Source organism: Mustelus asterias, chromosome 6 (genome assembly GCF_964213995.1).
Source record: "Mustelus asterias chromosome 6, sMusAst1.hap1.1, whole genome shotgun sequence".
In the NCBI taxonomy this organism is placed as follows: Eukaryota; Metazoa; Chordata; class Chondrichthyes; order Carcharhiniformes; family Triakidae; genus Mustelus; species Mustelus asterias.
Window position 1 is genome coordinate 63,115,598 of NC_135806.1, and position 21,082 is coordinate 63,136,679.

The 21,082-nt window shown below is 42.7% G+C and overlaps 1 protein-coding gene across 1 annotated transcript; it reads right to left on the minus strand.

Annotated features, from left to right (window-relative positions):
- Positions 1-1,368: 1,368 nt before the first annotated feature.
- On the minus strand, positions 1,369-17,936 carry ctsla (cathepsin La). Its single transcript, XM_078214413.1, has 8 exons — positions 17,776-17,936; positions 16,940-17,063; positions 9,065-9,187; positions 8,595-8,750; positions 8,289-8,513; positions 3,552-3,720; positions 1,991-2,108; positions 1,369-1,909 (listed from the first exon to the last, which is right to left on the minus strand). The coding sequence occupies exons 2-8, from the start codon at positions 17,060-17,062 to the stop codon at positions 1,810-1,812; spliced, it is 1,014 nt and encodes a 337-aa protein (XP_078070539.1). The 5' UTR covers position 17,063; positions 17,776-17,936; the 3' UTR covers positions 1,369-1,809.
- Between the last annotated feature and the right edge of the window lie 3,146 nt (positions 17,937-21,082).

Genomic DNA, 21,082 nt, shown 5'->3' on the forward strand with positions numbered 1-21,082 from the left:
ATACTGTCAGCTGCTCATATTACAGTTTATCATGCTGCTGTAAAATTAAACTGTAACTGTATATTATTTTTGCTCTTAAAAGTTTAGCACGAGTAACTACAAGCGGTGAGATGCACCCAGCACAATAAACGAATGTGCAATTCTTAAAGGGGCACAGGAGCAGAGGGACCTGGGTGTATATATTTTAAATTCATTTGTAGGACACAGGCGTCACTGGCTGACCAGCGTTTATTGCCCATCCCTGCCAGAGGGCAGTTGAGAGTCAACCACATTGCTGTGGCTCTGGAGTCACATGTAGGCTGGATCAGTTATGGTCAGATTTCCCTAAAGGACATTACTGAACCAGGTGGGTTTTTCTGACAATCAACAATGGTTGCACGGTCATTAGTAGATTATTTCCAGATCAGAGCAACCGGAGGAAACCCACACAGACACGGGGAGAACGTGCAAACTCTACACAGACAGTGACCCAAGTCGGGAATTGAACCCAGGTCCCCGGTGCTGAGGCAGTAGTGTGAACTATTGTGCTACCGGCAAAGCTCAGTGAAGTCCCTCTTCTGCACCCATATTGCAATCAGCTCATCTTTCCTACCCCACATCCTCCCCCAAAAACAACCCTTTTCCTAATCTGTCTTCTCCACATATTCCCTCCCTCCACATTTAGTCCCAACCATCCCCCAACGTCACCATGTAATGATAGAAATATAAAAGAGCGAAGGTCAAGGATTCTAGAGACAGCAGTCATTAAAACCTAGCTACAAGGTGCTAACGGCTTGTTGACTTCATCACAATTGCAAGGGCGACTGTAATTAAAATAAATGGCAATTGGGAGTACATAACTCAGTCAGCTTCACACAAAAACTAATGGTCAGGAATGTAGAGACTTGATAAACTGATGAAATGTTGGGGGGGGAGGGGGAGGAGGGAAGAACATCTCAGATTAGAAATAAACTTGTGCTAGTCCAGAAAAAAACCTCAAAAAAGTGCAAGTTTCATAGCTGATGCATTCTATAGCTAGTGCAATTAAAAGCATTTGAAAAGGAATAATATTGGAAAACAAAGGATATTTAGGGTATTCTAACTGGAATAGATTTCATGGTAAACAACAATGTATACAATTAGACAAGCTGCCGAACTACAGATCAGCTGTTCTGTACCACTGCAACAGAAAACCTGGACTAGATGTAACAAAGCAACAGTATTGATTTGGAGAGCAAAGATTTGAAAGTGAGTGACAATAGTTCATGCACAAAAACGGTTTTGTTACGGATCAAAAATCCCACTGGTTGTATTTATTACTCCATAAGCACGAACAGTACATTAGAGTCATGATAAGGTGTGGATTTAAGTATTTGATATAGAGCAAAGTAGACATAAAAGTGACATTTTATTGCGCATTGCACAGCAATTACACAGTTTAATACCAATAAAGCAAGACACTCAGGTAAGTGGAAACATTTCTTATTATGGTAGAAGAAAAATTTGGCATCAAGTATTTCATAAAACAGCTTACTTAAAAAGTATTGTAACATGTATTACTTTAAAATAGTTCATGGCTAACAATATTTATGATGTTGCTTAGAACAAAACAACATTATGTAGTTACAACTACGAGGCCATTCAAACTAGTCTTAGATCAATTGTGATTTTGCTAGTTTGACAACAGAACTCCAATAGCAGTACTCGAGCAACTTCTGATAAAAAGGAAAACTTAGTCCTGTGGGGAAATAACAGAACCTGTCCAGAGGCACCATGTCAGCCATAGTACCTTGGTACACTTCAAATTATTTGAATTAGGGTATTCAATATTTATACTAGAGGGTAACTAGATGCTGTGGCAATCCCACAATTGTTGTGTCTACCTCTGGCCATCAGTACATATCCTTGGTCACCCCACTGGTCACTCCAGCTAAGAAAAAAAGACAATAGTATTAAAAGATGTTCACACAAGAGACGAGTTAAATTTGAAACTTATAGTCAATAAGTGCACCTGTTTTTAACAATCCAATATTTCTTTCCATCCACATCTTCTCTTTCAAAGCCATATCCTACTACTAGCACACCATGGTCCAGATCTGTGGAGCTACAGTCAGCTTCATAGTAGATACCTTTAAATAAAACAAATGGTTTGACAGAAACTAATCACTCATGGAAGACCATATACAGTGTTCAGCGTCAGTTTCCATTCCCACTGACCATTTTGCCTTAAAACTTTGTTTAAAAGTTAATCCAGCTGTCCCAATTGTCAGGCATTGGTGAGTCCACATCTGGGGTATTGTGTACAGTATTTGTTTCCTTTTCAAGGAAATATGTAGTTATGTGAAATAGTTCACAGGTTTACTAAATACCAGGAATGGGCAAGTTAGCTCATGAGGTTGCCAAGGTTCTGTTTCTATTCAGTAGAGTTTAGAAGAGCAAGAGATGACTTGATCAAAACCTTTAAAATCCTGAGGGTGGATGTGCAGAGGTTGTTTCCTCTTGTCAGAGAATCTAGAACTAGGGGTCACTATTTTCTCTCAGTGGGTTCTGTGCTTGGAGCTTTTCCTAAGGGGGGGGGGGGGGGGGGGAGTGGCGGCTGCGAATCTGGCCGCAGTAGAGGGAGAGACAAACAACCCACTCGGTCACCCGATGCCTGGACCTGTTAATGGCACGTTTGGCTAGGCCCAAGAACAGGCTCACGAGGAGATCACGAAAATGATCAGTGAAGCAGCTGTAACAGGTCTCAAATGAAAAGGTACCAGGGATTCCTGATCAGCTACAACACACCTCACCATTCATCAGCCCCACCAAGTTGCAGAGGAGCTGTATCTTATCACAACGTGAAAAATGAGATGCAGGATAGGATGTTTACATACCACTGCCAACCTGGGTGTGTGTGTCTTTATTGCCTAGCCATTCATTGGATATCAAGGAAAGTGTCATTCCCACATTAAGAAAAGCCCCATTCCTGCCCCAAAAATTGCCCAAGAAATATCAACCGATTGTCTCATCTCTGAATTTGATCTGCTTCCTTCCCAAAAACCTTCATCTTTGGCATACAAACATCAAAGTGCGCAGAATACAAAGTTTTTGACTTTTAAAGGACTCCATTATCTAAACAGATTAGTCACATTTAGCAATGCAGAACAAAAAGCAAAATGGGAAAAAAAAAGAAAAACCCCAACTTTTCTATTTGGAGTCCAAGTTAAATTAGAGTCTGCTTGCTCCCTCCCCACAGTAGGCCACTTAAAATCTAGAATGTGTAAAAGGCATACTGATACTGGCAAGTTTCTCCCATTGGTGCATCCAATTTGCGAATCCTCACCCCAAAAACCAGCAGTGCAGATACAGTACGCTACAGGTTCAGCTGCAGCCTACTTGATAACAAAATACAAGAGAGACGCCATGAAATTGTGTCTCTCTTTAGATGCTGTGCGTTTCCAGCATTGTTTTTATTTCAGATTTCTTGTACCTGCAGTATTTGTGTGTGGTAGGTAACAAATCCTGGATGCATAGGATCTAGGTGATGTCTTTCAGCATCATCGACAAATGACAAATACTCAAATTCTTACCAGATTCATAGAATTGGAATGACTGGTGGCTAGCATCAATGGCAACAGAAACTGGTCCAACAGAAGCAACAGCTTTCATCATGGCTCTCTCTTTACCACTGGGAATATCTACAAACCCAGTATCATTAGCTGAATTGTATGTGGGATCATAGTGACAAGGATGATCATCCTGGAATAGAAAAACAAATTCAGTGCTTCAAAGGGCAGTCGTTTACAATGTTTTTTAAAAAAGAAAAATCACTGAACCTAGCTACTAAGCAACACAAAACTCCTTTAGAAAATTTCCCCTTCACCCGTTATAGAAAAGGACTATTACTTGGCCATCATGCTGTCATATATCCTAGTCTGAACTGTTGAAGATATAGAAGCTAACAGCAATACAAGTTATTACTACCAAATTAGTTCATTTTGGCAGCCACAATTGAAGAGAGCAGGGCTCTATTTTCATAGAACGTTACAGCACAGCCACTTCGGCCCTCGATGTTGCGCCGACCTGTGAAACCAATCTAAAGACCATCTAACCTACACTATTCCAATATCATCCATATGTTTAGCCAATGACCATTTAAATGCCCTTAATGTTGGAGAGTCCACTACTGTTGCAGGCAGGGCAACATGTCCTTACTACTCTGAGTAAAGAACCTACCTCTGACATCTGTCCTATATCTATCATGATGTGGAGATGCCGGCGTTGGACTGGGGTAAACACAGTAAGAAGTTTAACAACACCAGGTTAAAGTCCAACAGGTTTATTTGGTAGCAAAAGCCACACAAGCTTTCGAGGCTCTGAGCCCCTGGCTGTCTTGTCTGGAGACAATACACATCTTTTTAGCCTGTCTTGATGCTCTCTCCACTCCCATTGTTTTGTTTCTTAAAGACTGGATTAGTTGTAAGTATTCGCATTCCAACCATTATTCATGTAAATTGAGTCTGTGTCTTATAAGTTCTGTTTGTGAACAGAATTCCCACTCACCTGAAGAAGGGGCTCAGAGCCTCGAAAGCTTGTGTGGCTTTTGCTACCAAATAAACCTGTTGGACTTTAACCTGGTGTTGTTAAACTTCTTACTATATCTATCACCCCTCAACTTAAAGCTATGTCCCCTCGTGCTAGCCATCACCATCCGAGGAAAAAGGCCCTCACTGTCCACCCCATCTAATCCTCTGATCATCTTGTATGCCTCTATTAAGTCACCTCTTAACCTTCTTCTCTCTAACAAAAACAGCCTCAAGTCCCTCAGCCTTTCCTCAAGACCTTCCCACCATACCAGGCAACATCCTGGTAAATCTCCTCTGCACCCTTTCCAATGCTTCCACATCCTTCCTATAATGCGGCGACCAGAACTGTACGCAATACTCCAAGTGCGGCCGCACCAGAGTTTTGTACAGCTGCAATATGACCTCCTGGCTCCAAAACTCAATACCTCTACCAATAAAAGCTAACACTGTACGCCTTCTCAACAACCCTGTCAACCTGGGTGCCAACTTTCAGGGATCTATGCACATGGACACTGAGATCTCTCTGCTCATCCACACTACCAAGTATCTTACCATTAGCCCAGTACTCTGTATTCCTGTTACTCCTTCCAAAGTGAATCACCTCTCACTTTTCCACATTAAACTCCATTTGCCACCTCTCAGCCCAGCTCTGCAGCTTATCCATGTCCCTCTGTAACCTGCAACATCCTTCTGCACTGTCCACAACTCCACCGACTTTAGTGTCATCCGCAAATTTACTAACCCACCCTTCTACGCCCTCATCCAGGTCATTTATAAAAATGACAAACAGCAGTGGCCCCAAAACAGATACTTGCGGTACACCACTAGTAACTGAACTCCAGGATGAACATTTCCCATCAACCACCGCCCTCTGTTTTCTTACAGCTAGCCAATTTCTGATCCAAACCGCTAAATCACCCTCAATCCCATGCCTCCGTATCTTCTGCAATAGCTTACCATGGGGAACCTTATCAAACGCTTTACTGAAATCCATATACACCACATCAACTGCTTTACCCTCATCTACCTCTTTGGTCACCTTCTCAAATAACTCAATAAGCTTTGTGAGGCACGACCTACCCTTCACAAAACCGTATTGACTATCCCTAATCAAATTATTCCTTTCCAGATGATTATAAATCCTATCTCTTATAATCCTTTCCAAAACTTTGCCCACAACAGAAGCAAGGCTCACTGGTCTATAATTACCAGGGTTGTCTCTACTCCTTCTTGAACAAGGGGACAACATTTGCTATCCTCCAGTCTTCTGGCACTATTCCTGTAGACAGTGATGACAAAGATCAAAGCCAAAGGCTCTGCAATCTCCTCCCTAGCCTCCCAGAGAATCCTAGGATAAATCCCATCTGGCCCAGGGGACTTATCTATTTTCACACTTTCCAGAACTGCTGACACCTCCTCCTTATGAACCTCAATCCCGTCTAGTCTAATAGCCTATATCTCAGTATCCTCCTCGACAACATAGTCAGTATTCACACAGGACAAAGACAAAAAATATTCATTTAGCAACTCTCCTATCTCTTTGGACTCCACGCACAACTTTCCACTACTGTCCTTGACTGGCTCTAATCTTACCCTAGTCATTCTTTTATTCCTGACATACCTATAGAAAGCTTTAGGGTTTTCCTTGATCCTACCTGCCAAAGACTTCTTATGTCCCCTCCTGGCTCTTAACTCTCTTTAGGTCCTTCCTGGCTAACTTGTAACTCTCAAGCACCCTAACTGAGCCTTCATGTCTCATCTTTACATAAGTCTCCTTCTTCCTCTTCACAAGAGATTCAACTTCTTTAGTAAACCATGGTTCCCTCGCTCGACCACTTCCTCCCTGCCTGACAGGTACATACTTATCAAGGACACACAGTAGCTGTTCCTTGAACAAGCTCCACATTTCAATTGTGCCCATCCCCTGCAGTTTCCTTCCACATCCTAAATCATGCCTAATCGCATCATAATTTCCTTTCCCCCAGCTATAATTCTTGCCCTGCGGTATATACCTATCCCTTTCCATCGCTAAAGTAAACGTAACCGAATTGTGGTCACTATCACCAAAGTGTTCACCTACCTCCAAATCTAACCTGGCCTGGTTCATTACCCAGTACCAAATCCAATGTGGCCTCGCCTCTTGTTGGCCTATCTACATACTGTGTCGGTATTTTCACATCATGTTTATCTGAAGGAAGCAGCTAGTACACTTGGCGATTCACAGAAATGCTAGATCAAGTTGCCAGTAAATAGTTGTGCAATTAGTCATCAGACCTACAAAGTATTATAGTTTGTTAAGTATCCTTTGTCACAAGTGTTATGTACAATAATTTCAAAGAGCTAACACCAAATCTCTCCGCCAATATAGGTGTGCTAATAAATAGCATTTAAAGTAGAAAAGTTGCCTGGCTTAGTGACCATTCCAATGTTCAGTCAAACTCAATACTGTCAAGCACACTTGCAAAAAGCCAGCTGAATGATTACAACACAGGAGGCTCAAATAAATAATCCAAGTACTTAGTGGCAAGAGAATTAAAAAAACTTCCACAAGTGTTTTTTCAAATGATAAGTTTTAACACGATGAGACACGATAAGTCAATTGTCCTCTTTTTAGGACTTAATTACAAAGACATGTTTCAGAGTTGTCACCTCATCAGGTGCAAGAACTTAAAAAGCACTTTTTGGGAATGAATGTCATGAGTTATTTTGTTTAGATACTTCATTGTTTCGCTTCTTGTTCTGCATTGCTAAATGTGATTAATCTGTTTAGATAACGGAGTCCTTTAAAAGATTTGTTGTATTGTCATGCATCTTGCAATGAAGCAAAACATGTGGCAAGAATAATTTTTCATTGCATAAAAATAAATGGTCTTGTCATCTCCCAAATCCATGCCCATTTTACCCAGCAATCTATGTTTGGACCCCCCCCCCCCCAAGCAACAAATCAGATTCCCACCTCTGCCATGGTAGCAGTGGTTAGCACTGCTGCCTCACAGCTCCAACGACCTGGGTTTGATTCCCGGCTTGGGTCACTGTCTGCACATTCTCCCCATGTCTGCGTGGGTTTCCTCCCACACTCAGTGGGTGTGTTTGGGGCAATTTAGCATAGCAAATCAACCTTAGTATTCTGGGATGCGTAGGTTAATGGGTTTAGCAGGGTAATTATGTGGGGTGACGAGGATAGGGCCTGGGTGGGATTGTTGTTGCAGATCTGATGGGTCCAATGGCCTCATTCTGCACTGGATTTTATGATAACTCAAATGTGGCAAAAATAAACACCATCTATCCATCTCAACCTGATCTACTGTGGTTATAGGTGAAACATCTTAAATTTAAATACTTATTTTCAAATCCCTCATGGGTCTCCTCCTCCCCATCTCCAATGCCCTCCAACTTCAGGCCCCTCTCTGATATCTGCACTCTAATTCTGGCCTCTATGAATCATTCCTTCACTTGCTGGGACCCAAGCACTGGAATACATTCTCTATTTCCCTTTAAGGCACTTCACTTCTAAAAGAAAACTATCCATTTGGCCAAGCTTCTGGCTATCTGACCACATCTGAAGTTGCTTGCTGTCATACAGTTTTGTAATGCTCCTTTTGAAACACCTTAGGATGTCTCATTAAGGTAAAAGGTGCTTTGCAAATGCAGGTTGTTGTAGTAGTAATAAGAGTGTGGGGCAAGGAGGAAAATGAAGATAAAAATACACCGTCAAAATCTGGAAATAAGTTAGTAAATTACCGTTCCAAGATAAGGATAGGAGTCCTCAGAATCAATTCCACCATTATCTTGCACGTACTGGAATGCCTGGTCCATCAGCCCACCATCGCATCCTTCATTTCCTTCAGGTTTTGAACAGTCTACAAGATTCTGCTCACTAAGCGAGACCAGCTTACCAGTCTTTCTAAAGTGTTGACCTTCAAGGGCTCCAGTGGTACTAAATGCCCAACATGAGCCACATTGTCCCTGTGAAAAAGAATGCATTATTATATTGCTTTCAGTTGGTAGGAATTATTGTATTTGGACGGATTATTTACAATTATATACCTGGTCTTTAACTGGGGTGACATATCCATCTTCACGCCAATCAACCTTCCTGGGTACCTCTAGAAAGTTGGGCTCCAAAAAGAGAGAGCCTCGAGTCTTCTTTACAGCTGGTTTCATCTTGTATCCATTCATAATCTGTCTAAATTCTTCATTTGTCTACAAATACAAAGTGTTAATTATGTTAAGAAATCTCAAGCTAACATGAGTCAGCAGTTATTGTTCAGGAAAGCTTTGCATGCACTAGGAGTTCCTAAAGTGAACTTATTTAACAGACAAAGAGCACACTTCACTTAAAAATCCTAAGCCTTTACAGGTCACTCACTCTACACAGCTGTGTTTCCTGTTCAAAAAGTTTGTTACAGAATAATTGGATTATTTTAACACTGCTACACTAACCATCTGATTTATTTTCAGATGCGCAAGTAGGGATCAGGCCACAATGAACATTTCCAACAGAATGTTTAACCCACCATGTCTCCAAAGTGGTTCATTCCCATTTTGAATGAATGCTTCCCAAGAGAGTGTTCCAAGTTGTGAAGTTCAATTTTTCGAAGGTTCTTTTCCCACACCATTCGCCTCCAACCTTCTTCTTTCTGAAAAGACACGCTTTTAAAATACCATAACCTGTATTTATATAACAGCCTTAACAGATGCTTCACAGGAATAAAGCAAAAGTTCCATACAAAGCCACAGGAGGAGATATAAAAAGGCAGATGGACAAAGATAGAGTCAAAGAAGTAGGTTTCATGGAGGAATGCAAGGTAAAGGCATATAAGGGAGTTCTAAAACTTTAAAAAGCCAGTGATGGGAGTTATTAGAACAAAGAACAGTACAGCACAGAAACAGGCCCTTCAGGCCTGTGCCAATCATGATGCCTTAACTAAACTAAAAAAACCTTATTTGGTCCATATCCCTCTATGTACCCATTCAGATGCCTCTTAAGTGTTGCTAATGTGTCTGCTTCCACCACCTCCTCTGGCAGCGCGTTCCAGCACCCACCATTCTGTGTGTGAAAACCTTTCCCCGCTGGAATTGACACTTCCATCTTGAGAAAAAGCCTCCGACTGCCTCAATTTTGTAGACCCCTCTCAGGGCTCCCCTCAGCCTCTGTCTTTCCAGTGAAAACAATTCTAGTTTATTCAACGTCTCCTCATAGGCAACACCCGCAAGACCAGACAACATCCCTGGTGAATCTTCTTTGCACTCTCTCCAAAGCTTCCACGTCCTTCTGGTAGTCTGGTGATCAGAACTGCACACAATACTCCAAATGCAGCCTGATAGCACTGCTGCGTCACAGCATCAGGGACCCGGGTTCGATTCCCATCTCGGATGACTGGAATTTATACGTTCCCCCTGCCCCCAACCGTGCCTGCGCGGGTTTCCTCCAGGTGCTCCGGTTTGCTCCCACAGTCCGAAAGACGTGCTGGTTAGGTGCTTTGGCTATGGGTGGGCGTGGTTCAGTTGTATGGAGAATTAGAAAATCAAAGTTAAAAGAGAGGGTAGAAGTGCAGGTTAATGGGGCCGAGAGCTCAAGAGGTTAGTAAAGTTTCCAGACCACGCAAGAGAACAGAATATTGAAGGTGGCAGGAATCTAACTTAGGCAGAGCAAAAAAAGTGACAAGTATGAGAGGGAGGTGGTCAATGCAGGACTGAGGGTGTTGTACCTAAATGCACGCAGAATACAGACCAAGGTAAATGAGCTTGTTGCGCACATTGAAATTGGCCAGTACCATGTTGTGGGCATCAGAGACGTGACTGCAAGGGGATCAGGGTTGGGATCTAAATATCCAAGCATGTGTCCCTTATCAGAAGGGCAGGCAGATGGAAAAAGGGGGTGCGGTTGCATTGTTAGTAAGGAATGAAGTTAAATCGATAGCAAGTGATATAGGATCAGAAGGCACAGAACCTTCTAGTAGAGTTGAGGAATCGCAAAGGTAAAAAGACCCTGATGGGAGTTATGTACAGGCTCCCTAGCAGTAGTCAGGATGTGGGGCAGAAAATAAATCAGGAGATAGAAAAGGCGTATAAAAAAGGCAATATTACAATAATCATGGGGGACTTCAATATGCAGGTGGACTGGGAGTATCAGGTAGGTAGTGGATCCCAAGAAAAGGAATTTGTGGAATGTCTAAGAGATGTTTTTTGGAGCAGCTTGTGACAAAGCCTATTCGGGAACTGGCAATTCTGGATTTGGTGATGTGTAATGAGGCAGACTTGATTGGGGAATTTAAGGTGAAGGAACCCTTAGGGAGCAGTGACCACAATATGATAGAATTTACCCTGCAGTTTGAGTGGGCGAAGCTGGAGTCAGATGTAACGGTATTACAATTAAATAAAGGTAACTACAAAGACATGGAGGAAGGAGCTGGCCAGAGTTGATTGGAAAGGGAGCCTAGCAGGGAAGACAGTGGAAGAGCAATGGCAGGAGTTTTTGAGACTTATTTGGGAGGCACAACAGAAATTCATCCCAAGGAGGAGGAAACATGTGAAGGGGAGGACAAGGCATCCATGGCTGACGAGGGAAGTCAAGGACAGCATAAAAAGCAAATAGAAAAAACATACAAAGTGGCAAGCCTTTAAAAGCGAGCAGAGGACATCTAAAAAAAGCAATAAGGGGGCAGATGATGAAATAGGAGTGTAAGCTAGTAATATAAAAGATAGGAAGAGTTTTTTTCAATATATAAAAAGGTAGGAGGAGCAAAGATAGCTGTTGGACCACTGGAAAAATGAGGCTGGAGAAGTAATAATAGGAAACAAAGCAATGGCAGAGGAACTGAATAGTTAATTTGCATCGGTCTTCACAGTGGAAGGCACCAGTGGGATGCCAGAGCTCCAGGAGAGTCAGGGACCACAGGTGAGTGTAGTGGCCATCATTGAGAAGGTACTGGGGAAATTGAAAGGTCTGAAGGTGGATAAATCACCTGGACTGGATGGACTACACCCCAGGGTTCTAAAAGAGATAGCTGAGGAAATTGTGGAGGCATTGGTGGTGATCTTTCAGGAATCACTGGAGGCAGGGAGGCTAGAGGACTGGAAAGTAGCAAATGTAACACCGCTGTTTGAGGAGGGGAGGCAGGCAGCAGACGGGAAATTGTAGGCCAGTTAGCCTGACTTCAGGTCATTGGCAAGATTTTAGAGTCCATTATTAAAGATGAGATTGCAGAGTACTTAGAAGTGCATGATAAAATAGGTTTTGTCAAGGGGAGGTCATGTCTGACCAATCTGTTAGCGTTCTTTGAGGTAACAAGAAAGTTAGATAAAGGAGAGCTTGTGGACGTGATTTATTTAGATTTCTAGAAGGCCTTTGACAAGGTGCCGCATAGGAGACTGTTAAATAAGTTAAGTGCCCATAGTGTTAAGGGCAAGATCCTAGCATGGATAGAGGATTGGTTGACTAGCAGAAGGCAGAGAGAATGGGAATAAAGGAGTCTCAGGATGGCAGCTGGCGACTAATGGTGTGCCTCAGGAGTCAGTGCTGGGACCACAACTTTTCACAATATACATTAACGATTTGGAGGAAGACACTGTTGCTAAGTTTACAGATGATACAGATATGTAAAGGGACAGGTAGTATTGAGAAAGCGGGGGGGGGCTGCAGAAGGACTTGGACAGATTAGGAGAGTGGGCAAAGAAGTGGAGATGGAATACAATGTGGAAAAGTGTGAGGTTATGCATTTTGGAAGGAAGAATGGAGGCATAGACTAAATGGGAAAATGCTTAGGAAATCAGAAACACAAAGGGACTTGCGAGTCATTGTTCAAGATTCTCTTAAGGTTAACGTGCAGGTTCAGTCAGCAGTTAGGAAGGCAAATGCAATATTAACATTCATGTCGAGAGGGCTAGAATACAAGAGCAGGGATGTACTTCTCAGGCTGTATAAGGCTCTGGTCAGACCCCATTTGGAGTATTGTGAGCAGCTTTGGGCTCCATATCTAAAGGAAGGATGTGCTGGCCTTGGAAAGGATCCAGAGGAGGTCCACAAGAACGATCCCTGGAATGAAGAGTTGTCATATGAGGAACGGTTGAGGACTCGGGGTCTGTACTCGGAGCTTAGAAGGATAAGGGGGGGGATCTTATTGAAACTTACAGGATACTGCGAGGCCTGGATAGAGTGGACATGGAGAGGGTGTTTCCACTCCGAATAGAAATCATAGAAACCCTACAGCACAGAAAGAGGCCATTCGGCCCATCGAGTCTGCACCGACCACAATCCCACCCACCCCCATATCCCTATATATTTTACCCACTAATCCCTCTAACCTACGCATCCCAGGACACTAAGGGGCAATTTTAGCATGGCCAATCAACCTAACCCGCACATCTTTGGACTGTGGGAGGAAACCGGAGCACCCGGAGGAAACCCACGCAGACACGAGAAGAATGTGCAAACTCCACACAGACAGTGACCCAAGCCGGGAATCGAACTCGGGTCCCTGGAGCTGTGAAGCAGCAGTGCTAACCACTGTGCTACCGTGCCACCCTAGTAGGAAACTAGAACCAGAGGGCACAACCTCAGGCTAAAAGGGACAATCCTTTAAAACAGAGGAGAATTTCTTCAGCCAGAGAATGATTTTGATTTGATTTATTGTCACATGTATTAACATAGTGAAAAGTATTGTTTCTTGTGCGTTTTACGGACAAACATACTGTTCATAGAGAAGGAAATGAGAGAGTGCAGAATGTAGTGTTACAGTCATAGCTAGGGTGTAGAGAAAGATCAACTTAATGCAAGTTAAGTCCATTCAAAAGTCTGACAGCAGCAGGGAAGAAGCTGTTCTGAGTTGGTTGGTGAATGGTAAATCTGTGGAACTCTGCCGCAGAAGGCTGTGGAGGCCAGGTCATTGAGTGCCTTTAAGACAGAGATGGATTGGTTCTTGATTAATAAGGGGATCAGGGGTTATGAGGAAAAAGGCAGGAGAATGGGGGGGATGAGAAAAATATCAGCTGAGATTGAATGGCGGAGCAGACTCGATGGGCCGAGTGGCCTAATTCTGCTCCTATGTCTTATGGTCTTAAGCACGCCCAGATCCCTCTGTATGTTAATGTTCCCAAGGGTTCCACCTAATTCACACCCAAATTTGATCCTCCAAAATGCATCACATTGCATTTGTCCGGATAAACTCCATCTGCCATTTCAGTGCCCAAGACTCCAGTCTACATCTTGTTGTATCCTCTAACAATTCTTGGCACTATCAACAACTCCACCAATGTATATGTCATCCACAAACTTAATAATCAGATCTGATCCCCACCCCGATCATTCATATACACTACAAGTGGTCCCAGCACAGATCCCTGCAGAACACCAATAGCTACACATCTCCATTCTGATCCATAGCCCTTCCTCAATTATCTTTGTCACTTCTTCAAAAAAAACTCACCAAGTTGGTGTGATATGGCCTTCTCCATAGAAAACCATGCTGCCCGTCACTAACTAGTCCATTTCCTTCCAATGTGCATTTATCTTACCGCTCAGTAGCTTCCCTGAAAGCTTCCCCACCACTGACCACTATTTTTCCTTGTCGAATAACGATATAAAGCACACTAAGGATTTCACCCACTTCCTGTGGTTCCACGCACAACTTCCCTCCATTGTTCTCGAGTGGACCTACTTTCCCTCTCGCTACCCCCTGCTCCTAATATACATAAAAAGCCTTTGATTCTCCTTGACCCGGTTTGCTAAAGACATTTCATGGTCCCTTTTGGGAACCATGGATGACAAGGAAAATTGTAAGCTTAGTCAAAAGGAAACATGATAGATCTAGGCATCTAAAAACTGATGAAGCCCTCAAGCATAGCAAAAGTAGGCAGGACCTTAAACGTGGAATGAGGGCGGCTACTCCCAGTTCCACTTTTAATAAAAAGTCATGAGGGGTCTGCAACGAGTAGATACAGAGAAGCTGTCCCTTTTGGTCAAAGAATGGAGAACAAAAGGAGTTTAAGTTCCTTCCTACTTTCACCATATTCCCTCAAGGGCTTTGTCAGTTTTTAGATGCCTAGACCGACCATATGCTTCCTTTTTCCTATTGACTAAGCTTACAATTTCCCTCATCATCCATGGTTCCCAAATTCTGCCATTTCTAGCCTTCATTTTTGTGGGGGCATGCCTGTCCTGCACTTCAAATCAACTGGCCTTTAAAAGTCTCCCACATGCCAGACATGGATTTGCCCTCAAATAGCCGCTCCCAATCCACATTCCCCAGTTCCTGTCTAATTTGAATGCAATTGGCCTTCGCCCAATTAAGCACCCTCACCTGAGGGCCACTCTTGAGCTTATCCATGACTACCTGAAATCTTATGGAATTATGGTCACTATGCCCAAAATGCTCTCCCAATGAAACATTGATCACCTGGCCCAGCTATTCCCCAATTCCAAGTCCAGTATGGCCCCCTCCCTGGTTGGGCTGTGAACATACTGTATCAAAAAGCCCTCCTGGACACATCTAACAAATTGCTCTCCATCCAAGGCCCTGGCAGTAAGGGAGTCCCAGTCAATATGGGGGAAGTTAAAGTCATCAACCACAACTGCCCTGCTTTTTCCCCCTCCACACCTTTTCAGTATCAGACTGCACAACTGTTCCCGTCTCCTGCAGGATACAGTACACTCCAAACATTTTGATTTCACCCTCCCTATTCCCGAGTTCCACCTATAATGCGTCACAAGATCCCTCCAAAATGTTTCATCCCTCACAGCTGTGATGTGCTCCCTGATCAGCACTGCAACTCCCCCACCCCTTCTGTCCCATTTAAACAACGATATCCCAGAAAGTTACGTTGCCAGTCCTGTCCCTCCTTTAACCATGTCTCCATAATTGCAGTAATATAATTCCATGCAGTAATCTAGGCTCTCAGTTCATCTGAGTTACCAGTTATACTTCTTGCATTGAACCAAACGCACCGCAGACCTCCAGTCCCGCTGAACCACGCAGCTTCCCTCTGTGCTATGTTTATCTCAGTCCCTACACTTACTGTCCTGAAATCCTTAGAATCAGGATGTTCATGAGGCTAGAAAGTATAAGGGTTGCAGAGCTGGGGAAGATTAGAAGAGAGAAAGGGAGGCATGGGGCCTGAGAGATTTGAAAACAATTAAAGATTGCTTGATCAGGAGTCAATGTAGATCTGCAAGTAAGGAGCTGTAGCAGGGGTGGAGTTAAAGCTGGAGGAGAGATGCAGACATAGTTAGAAGCTCATCTCAGGGTCACAGATGCCAACATAGTCTGGTTCAGCCTTAGATAGTTGCCAGGAGCTAGGGGTAAAGTGGTGGCAGTAGCAACCTCAGACAATGGCTTTGATTTTCCTCAATGCAATATTTAATTGGAGGATCTTTCTGCCTACCCATGATTGGACGTGGACAGTCAGTACTAACAGTAATGAGTTGAGGCAGATGGTGGTGACATAGAACCGTGTCTTTAGCATACATATTGAAACTAATGCTGTATTTCTTTTTGATGATGTCATGGGGGGGGGGGGGGGTGGGGGGAAAGAGAGAGAGAGAGAGAGAGAGAGAGAGAGAAAAACAACAGAAGCCATTGCAAGGGATTCCCTGGTTACAATCAAGATATGTTGAGATGCTGGCATTGGACTGGGGTGGGCACAGTAAGAAGTCTCAACACCAGGTTAAAGTCCAACAGGTTTATTTGGAATCGTGAGCTTTCATAGAAATCATAGAAACCCTACAGTGCAGAAGGAGGCCATTTGGCCCATCGAGTCTGCACCGACCACAATCACACCCAGGCCCTACCCCCACATATTTACCCGCTAATCCCGTTAACCTACGCATCGCAGGACTTTAAGGGGCAATTTTTTAAACCTGGCCAATAAACCTAACCCGCACATCTTTGGATTGCTGCTCCTTTATCAGGTGAAGCTCAACTCTGCAACCCTTATATTTTCTGCTGCAGCTCCTGATTCCAAATAAACCTGTTGGACTTTAACCTGGTGTTGTTAAAACTCTTACTGTACAATCAAGATACCCAAGAAAGGGACAAGTGAAAGCAGTCCCACCCAGCTGGGCGGCAATGGTGATGCTAGGAGGTCCACCATGCCAAAGGCTGTAAATTTGTTGAGAAAAACAAGGCAAGATAGTTTACCTTTGTCAGTCACAAGTAAGAAGTCTCACAATACCAATATGCAGAGGTCGAGCTTCACCTGATAAAGGAGCAGCACTCCAAAAGCTCACGATTCCAAATAAACCCGTTGGACTTTAACCTGGTGTTGAGACTTCTTACTGTGCCCACCCCAGTCCAATGCCAGCATCTCCACATCACAGTCACATGTGACCAACATAGGTGGAAACTCACCCAATAAGTATCAAATTAGACAACAATTTATCATAAGCACATTACCTGTGCATAGCTTTTGTGATGCCAACTCTTCCACTGATTCCAGGGTTCATTCAATTCCGGATCTAATCCTGGGGCTGCAAAGACTCCAACCAGGCAGAAAGAAATTGTATAGAAAATCTTCATCCTAGGAAAACAAGAGACAAAAGTTCAATCCATCCATGATTCAGACTGATGTAATCAGTTCACAGATTTTTCTCCAACACCCCGATAGAGAGAACTTTAAAACAACAGCATGTTACATTCCAATTATACGAGTCATACACTTTTATAAAACGAAAAGCACGCACTGAAGATCTGGCCAACGGCTGGATAAGAATCGGGGAACAATCGAGAATCAACCAATAAAAGGCAATAAAGGCGCTTTCCCTTGTTCTAGGCAGGGAATTCAATCGGTAAACATTTTCACAACAACGACGGTCAAACGAGTTGAGGGTCGGGGTTTCTCATTCCCGGATAATACGAATGAACAAATCCCATGAGTCATATAAAAGCTGTGCCTGGAAAGGGATGGGGTAGTATTTCATAAGGATTGTTGGAAATCCGCCCAAAATCCCATCGATCAGTCTATTATTCAAAGAGCGATTGCCAAACCCAAGACGTGTTTGCATCGTCAATGTACTAGCGTGCCGAGGGAGAAGGCTGCAAAACACTCCATTATATTCGTTCAGATCACAACAAGAGCCGAATCATTTCTACCTCAAATGTTTTGCTCAGCAGTAGTTTGAAGACAACATACTGACGACCACCAACCCCCCTTCAAAAGTAATGGATTTTTAAACAAGCAAATAGCTAATTCATGCTATTGCAACTGAAATGGAAAAAAAGGACTTTCTCACCTTCCTGAACAAACTGTAGAGCGTTAATGTGGAGACAATATCCAGCAGCAGTACAAAGGTCTACTCCCTTTCTCTGTGCTCCGGGGCCACCCTGCAAACGACTCGCGAGCGCCGCCTCTTCTTATAGAGCGCGTCACCCGCATTGATACACTCCCAACACTGATTGGCTGGTGTTGGGCCATCACGTGATACCATGTTGCAGTCACGAGCCGCAGGGATCACATGACAGAACTGAACTTGGAGGAGGGGGATCTTATCAGGAATGTTCCTGAGGGTGGGGAACAGTGCGGATGAGTCTACATGCTGAACAAGCATAAAAACGCAGATCCCATTCATAAATAGTTTTCAGCCATGAACTTTTGTGTTTGTTGCTTTCTTCCCACCTCTCAAGAGGTAAGATACATGCAACATGTGAGCCAGGCACAAAAAAGCCACTTGTGTTATCACGTCTAAGACAGATACAAAAAGCCTCTGGCCTCGGGTAGAGCCAATAGGGGCAATAGTTGTCTCATTATCTTAGCTCAGCATATGCAGAGGAAAGGGCGTGAGACTTGGTGAACTCTGACTCAGTATCATGTTCACTGGAATAAATCATATAGTCGTGTGCTTTTACATGTAGTATCAATCAATTAAACAATTTTTAATGTCTAAAGGTACACTACTAAAGTTATTACACAACAGCAAAATAGTTTTGATATGTAATTCCAGGATATTTAGAATCAAAATGTACATTTTTTATAATTGTAAAGTGATTTCAAAGCATAGAGAATAGGTAAAACCGAATAAAGTGGTTGTATTTTGTAGGATTTTAAATGCACAAATTTCAGCAGTAGCAGAATTCAATATTTGCAAAGGTTTCCATTCATACGGAGTTGAAAGTACCTTAGCAAAACACTAAATTAGAACATTCACACATCCTTTACAAATTTGAACATATCACTCCTGATCTCCAGCCAAGTAATGTGGTAAGTTTATCATTTTCAGATTTGAGCAGAACCTCCAAGTTTGGAATAAAGAAAATATTGAAAATAATACTATATTATTGCTGTATTATTACAGCAATAATATTGCTGTAAGTTAATTGTTAAAGATTTTGGTACAGTTATGCAACCTCAAAATCTTATAGTTCCCAGTAGCTTTTCTCGATCATCTGCATCACATATTTGGGAATGCAAGTTAATTACTATAATATTATTTTAATTTAACAATCTAAATTGTTAGTTCAAAGAAATCAATCAGATTGTAGGAACATTATTTTCCAATTCTCTCAGTGTACAGGTGTGGTGTTGGAAGACTGCTAATGTTGTACCATTGTCTAAAGGAAGAAATGGACAGTGTGAATAATGACAGGCCAGTCAATCTAACCTCAATGATGGACAAATTATTAGAGAAAAGACAACATAAATCATCATTTAGAAAGGGATGGATTAATCAGGTACAGTCAGCATAGATCTGTTAAGGGAAGATTGTTTCTGACTAAATTGATTTTTTGAAGAGATAAGGAGGGTCCATCAGAGCACCGAGTTTAATGTGCATGGATGTTGGCAGACTTTTGACAAACTGCAGACTAGTCAGAAAAGTAAAAACCTCAGGCAATTCAAGGAAAGTGGCAAGTTAGATCCAAAACTGGCTCGGTGGCTGAAAGCAAAGGATAATAATCAATGAGTGCTTCAGAAGGCTGTTTCTTTCTTCAAGGTCAGTACTCGGTCCCTTATGACTCATGGTATACATCAATGAGCTTGACAATGAGTTGGAGCATAATTAAGAGGTTTCCAGGTAATATGAAAATGTGATAGTTGATAGTGAAGAAGAGGATATCAATGGACTAGTCAAGTGGACAGAAAAGTGGCAAGTCGAATTCATTTTGGAGAAGTTTGAGGTAATGGATTTGGACAGGAAAAACAAGGCAAGGGAACACCCAATAAATGGTAGGATTCAAAGAAGTGTGGAGGAACAGAGGGACCTTGAATATCCACAGATTCCTGAAGGTAATAGGGTAGGTAGGTAAGGGGTTGCAAAGGTTCATGGGATATTTTCCTTCATTGTCCTTGACCTAGATTATATAAGAGCAGGATGACCAAGCTAGAACTATATAAAACATTAGTTCAACCACAGCTAGAATACTGCATACAGTTCTAGTCATCGCAGTATGGAAGGATATGATTTTTAAAAATTCATTTTTAAAAATTTATTCGTGGGACATAAGCATCGCTGGTTGGCCAGCATTTATTGCCCATCCCTAGTTGCCCAAGGTCAGTTGAGAGTCAATCACATTGCTGTGGTTCTGGAGACACATGCAGGTCAGACCAGGTAAGGATGTCAGATTTCCTTTCCTAAAGGATATTAGTGAACCAGATGGGTTTTTCTGACAATCGACAGTGGTTTCATGGTCATCAACAGGTTCCAGATATTTTTCATTGAATTCAAATTCCACCATCTGCCGTGGTGGGATTCAAACCTGCTGCCCAGAACATTAGCTGAGTTTCTGGATCAATAGTCTAGTGATAATACTACTAGGCCAGGACATTGTCTCACCCTCATACTTGAGAGATCATGGAAGAGAATTACGAGGTTTTGCCAGGAATGGAGAATTTTAGCTGTGAGGCAAGGTTGGATAGGCTGGAGTAATTTTCTTTGAAAGACAGGAGATTTGAGGGGATACTTAATCGTGAGAGACATTGGTAAGAGTTCATGGGAAAGACCTACTCTGGATGGTTTTGGTCAGACAACACTTTGAATATTGCATTCACTTCTGTTCACTGATAAACAATAAAGATGTTCAAATACTGGAGCCAGTGCAAAGAAGAGCCATGAGGTTGATCCCTTGTATTAGGGCCCTGGACAATGAGAAAAGACTGGAGGAACTAAAACCATTCAGCATGGAAAGGGGGGCAGCATCTGAGATTTGATCTTAGAAATCATAGAAACCCTACAGTGCAGAAGGAGGCCATTTGGCCCATCGAGTCTACACTGACCACAATCCCACCCAGGCCCTACCCCCACATATTTACCCACTAATCCCTCTAACCTACGCATTTTAGGATTCTAAGGGGCAATTTTTAACCTGGCCAATCAACCTAACCTGCACATCTTTGGACTGTGGGAGGAAACCGGAGCACCCGGAGGAAACCCACGCAGACACGAGGAGAATGTGCAAACTCCACACAGACAGTGACCCAAGACAGGGACCCTGGAGCTGTGAAGCAATAAGGTACACAAGAAAGGTACACAAGAAAAATACACAAGAACACAAGAAAAATAAGGGAAAGATAAATCCAGAATAAGTTTATTAAAGTTTATTTATTAA

Bases quoted from the DNA above. Each gene is read 5' to 3' on its own strand.
- ctsla (XM_078214413.1), bottom strand. From the start codon at position 17,062: ATGAAGATTTTCTATACAATTTCTTTCTGCCTGGTTGGAGTCTTTGCA. The intron at 8,751-9,064 runs GTGGGTTAAACA...TTGTATTTGTAG, and splicing joins TGAACCACTTTGGAGACATG to ACAAATGAAGAATTTAGACA. The intron at 2,109-3,551 runs GTAAGAATTTGA...TTTTATTTAAAG, and splicing joins ATTCCAATTCTATGAATCTG to GTATCTACTATGAAGCTGAC.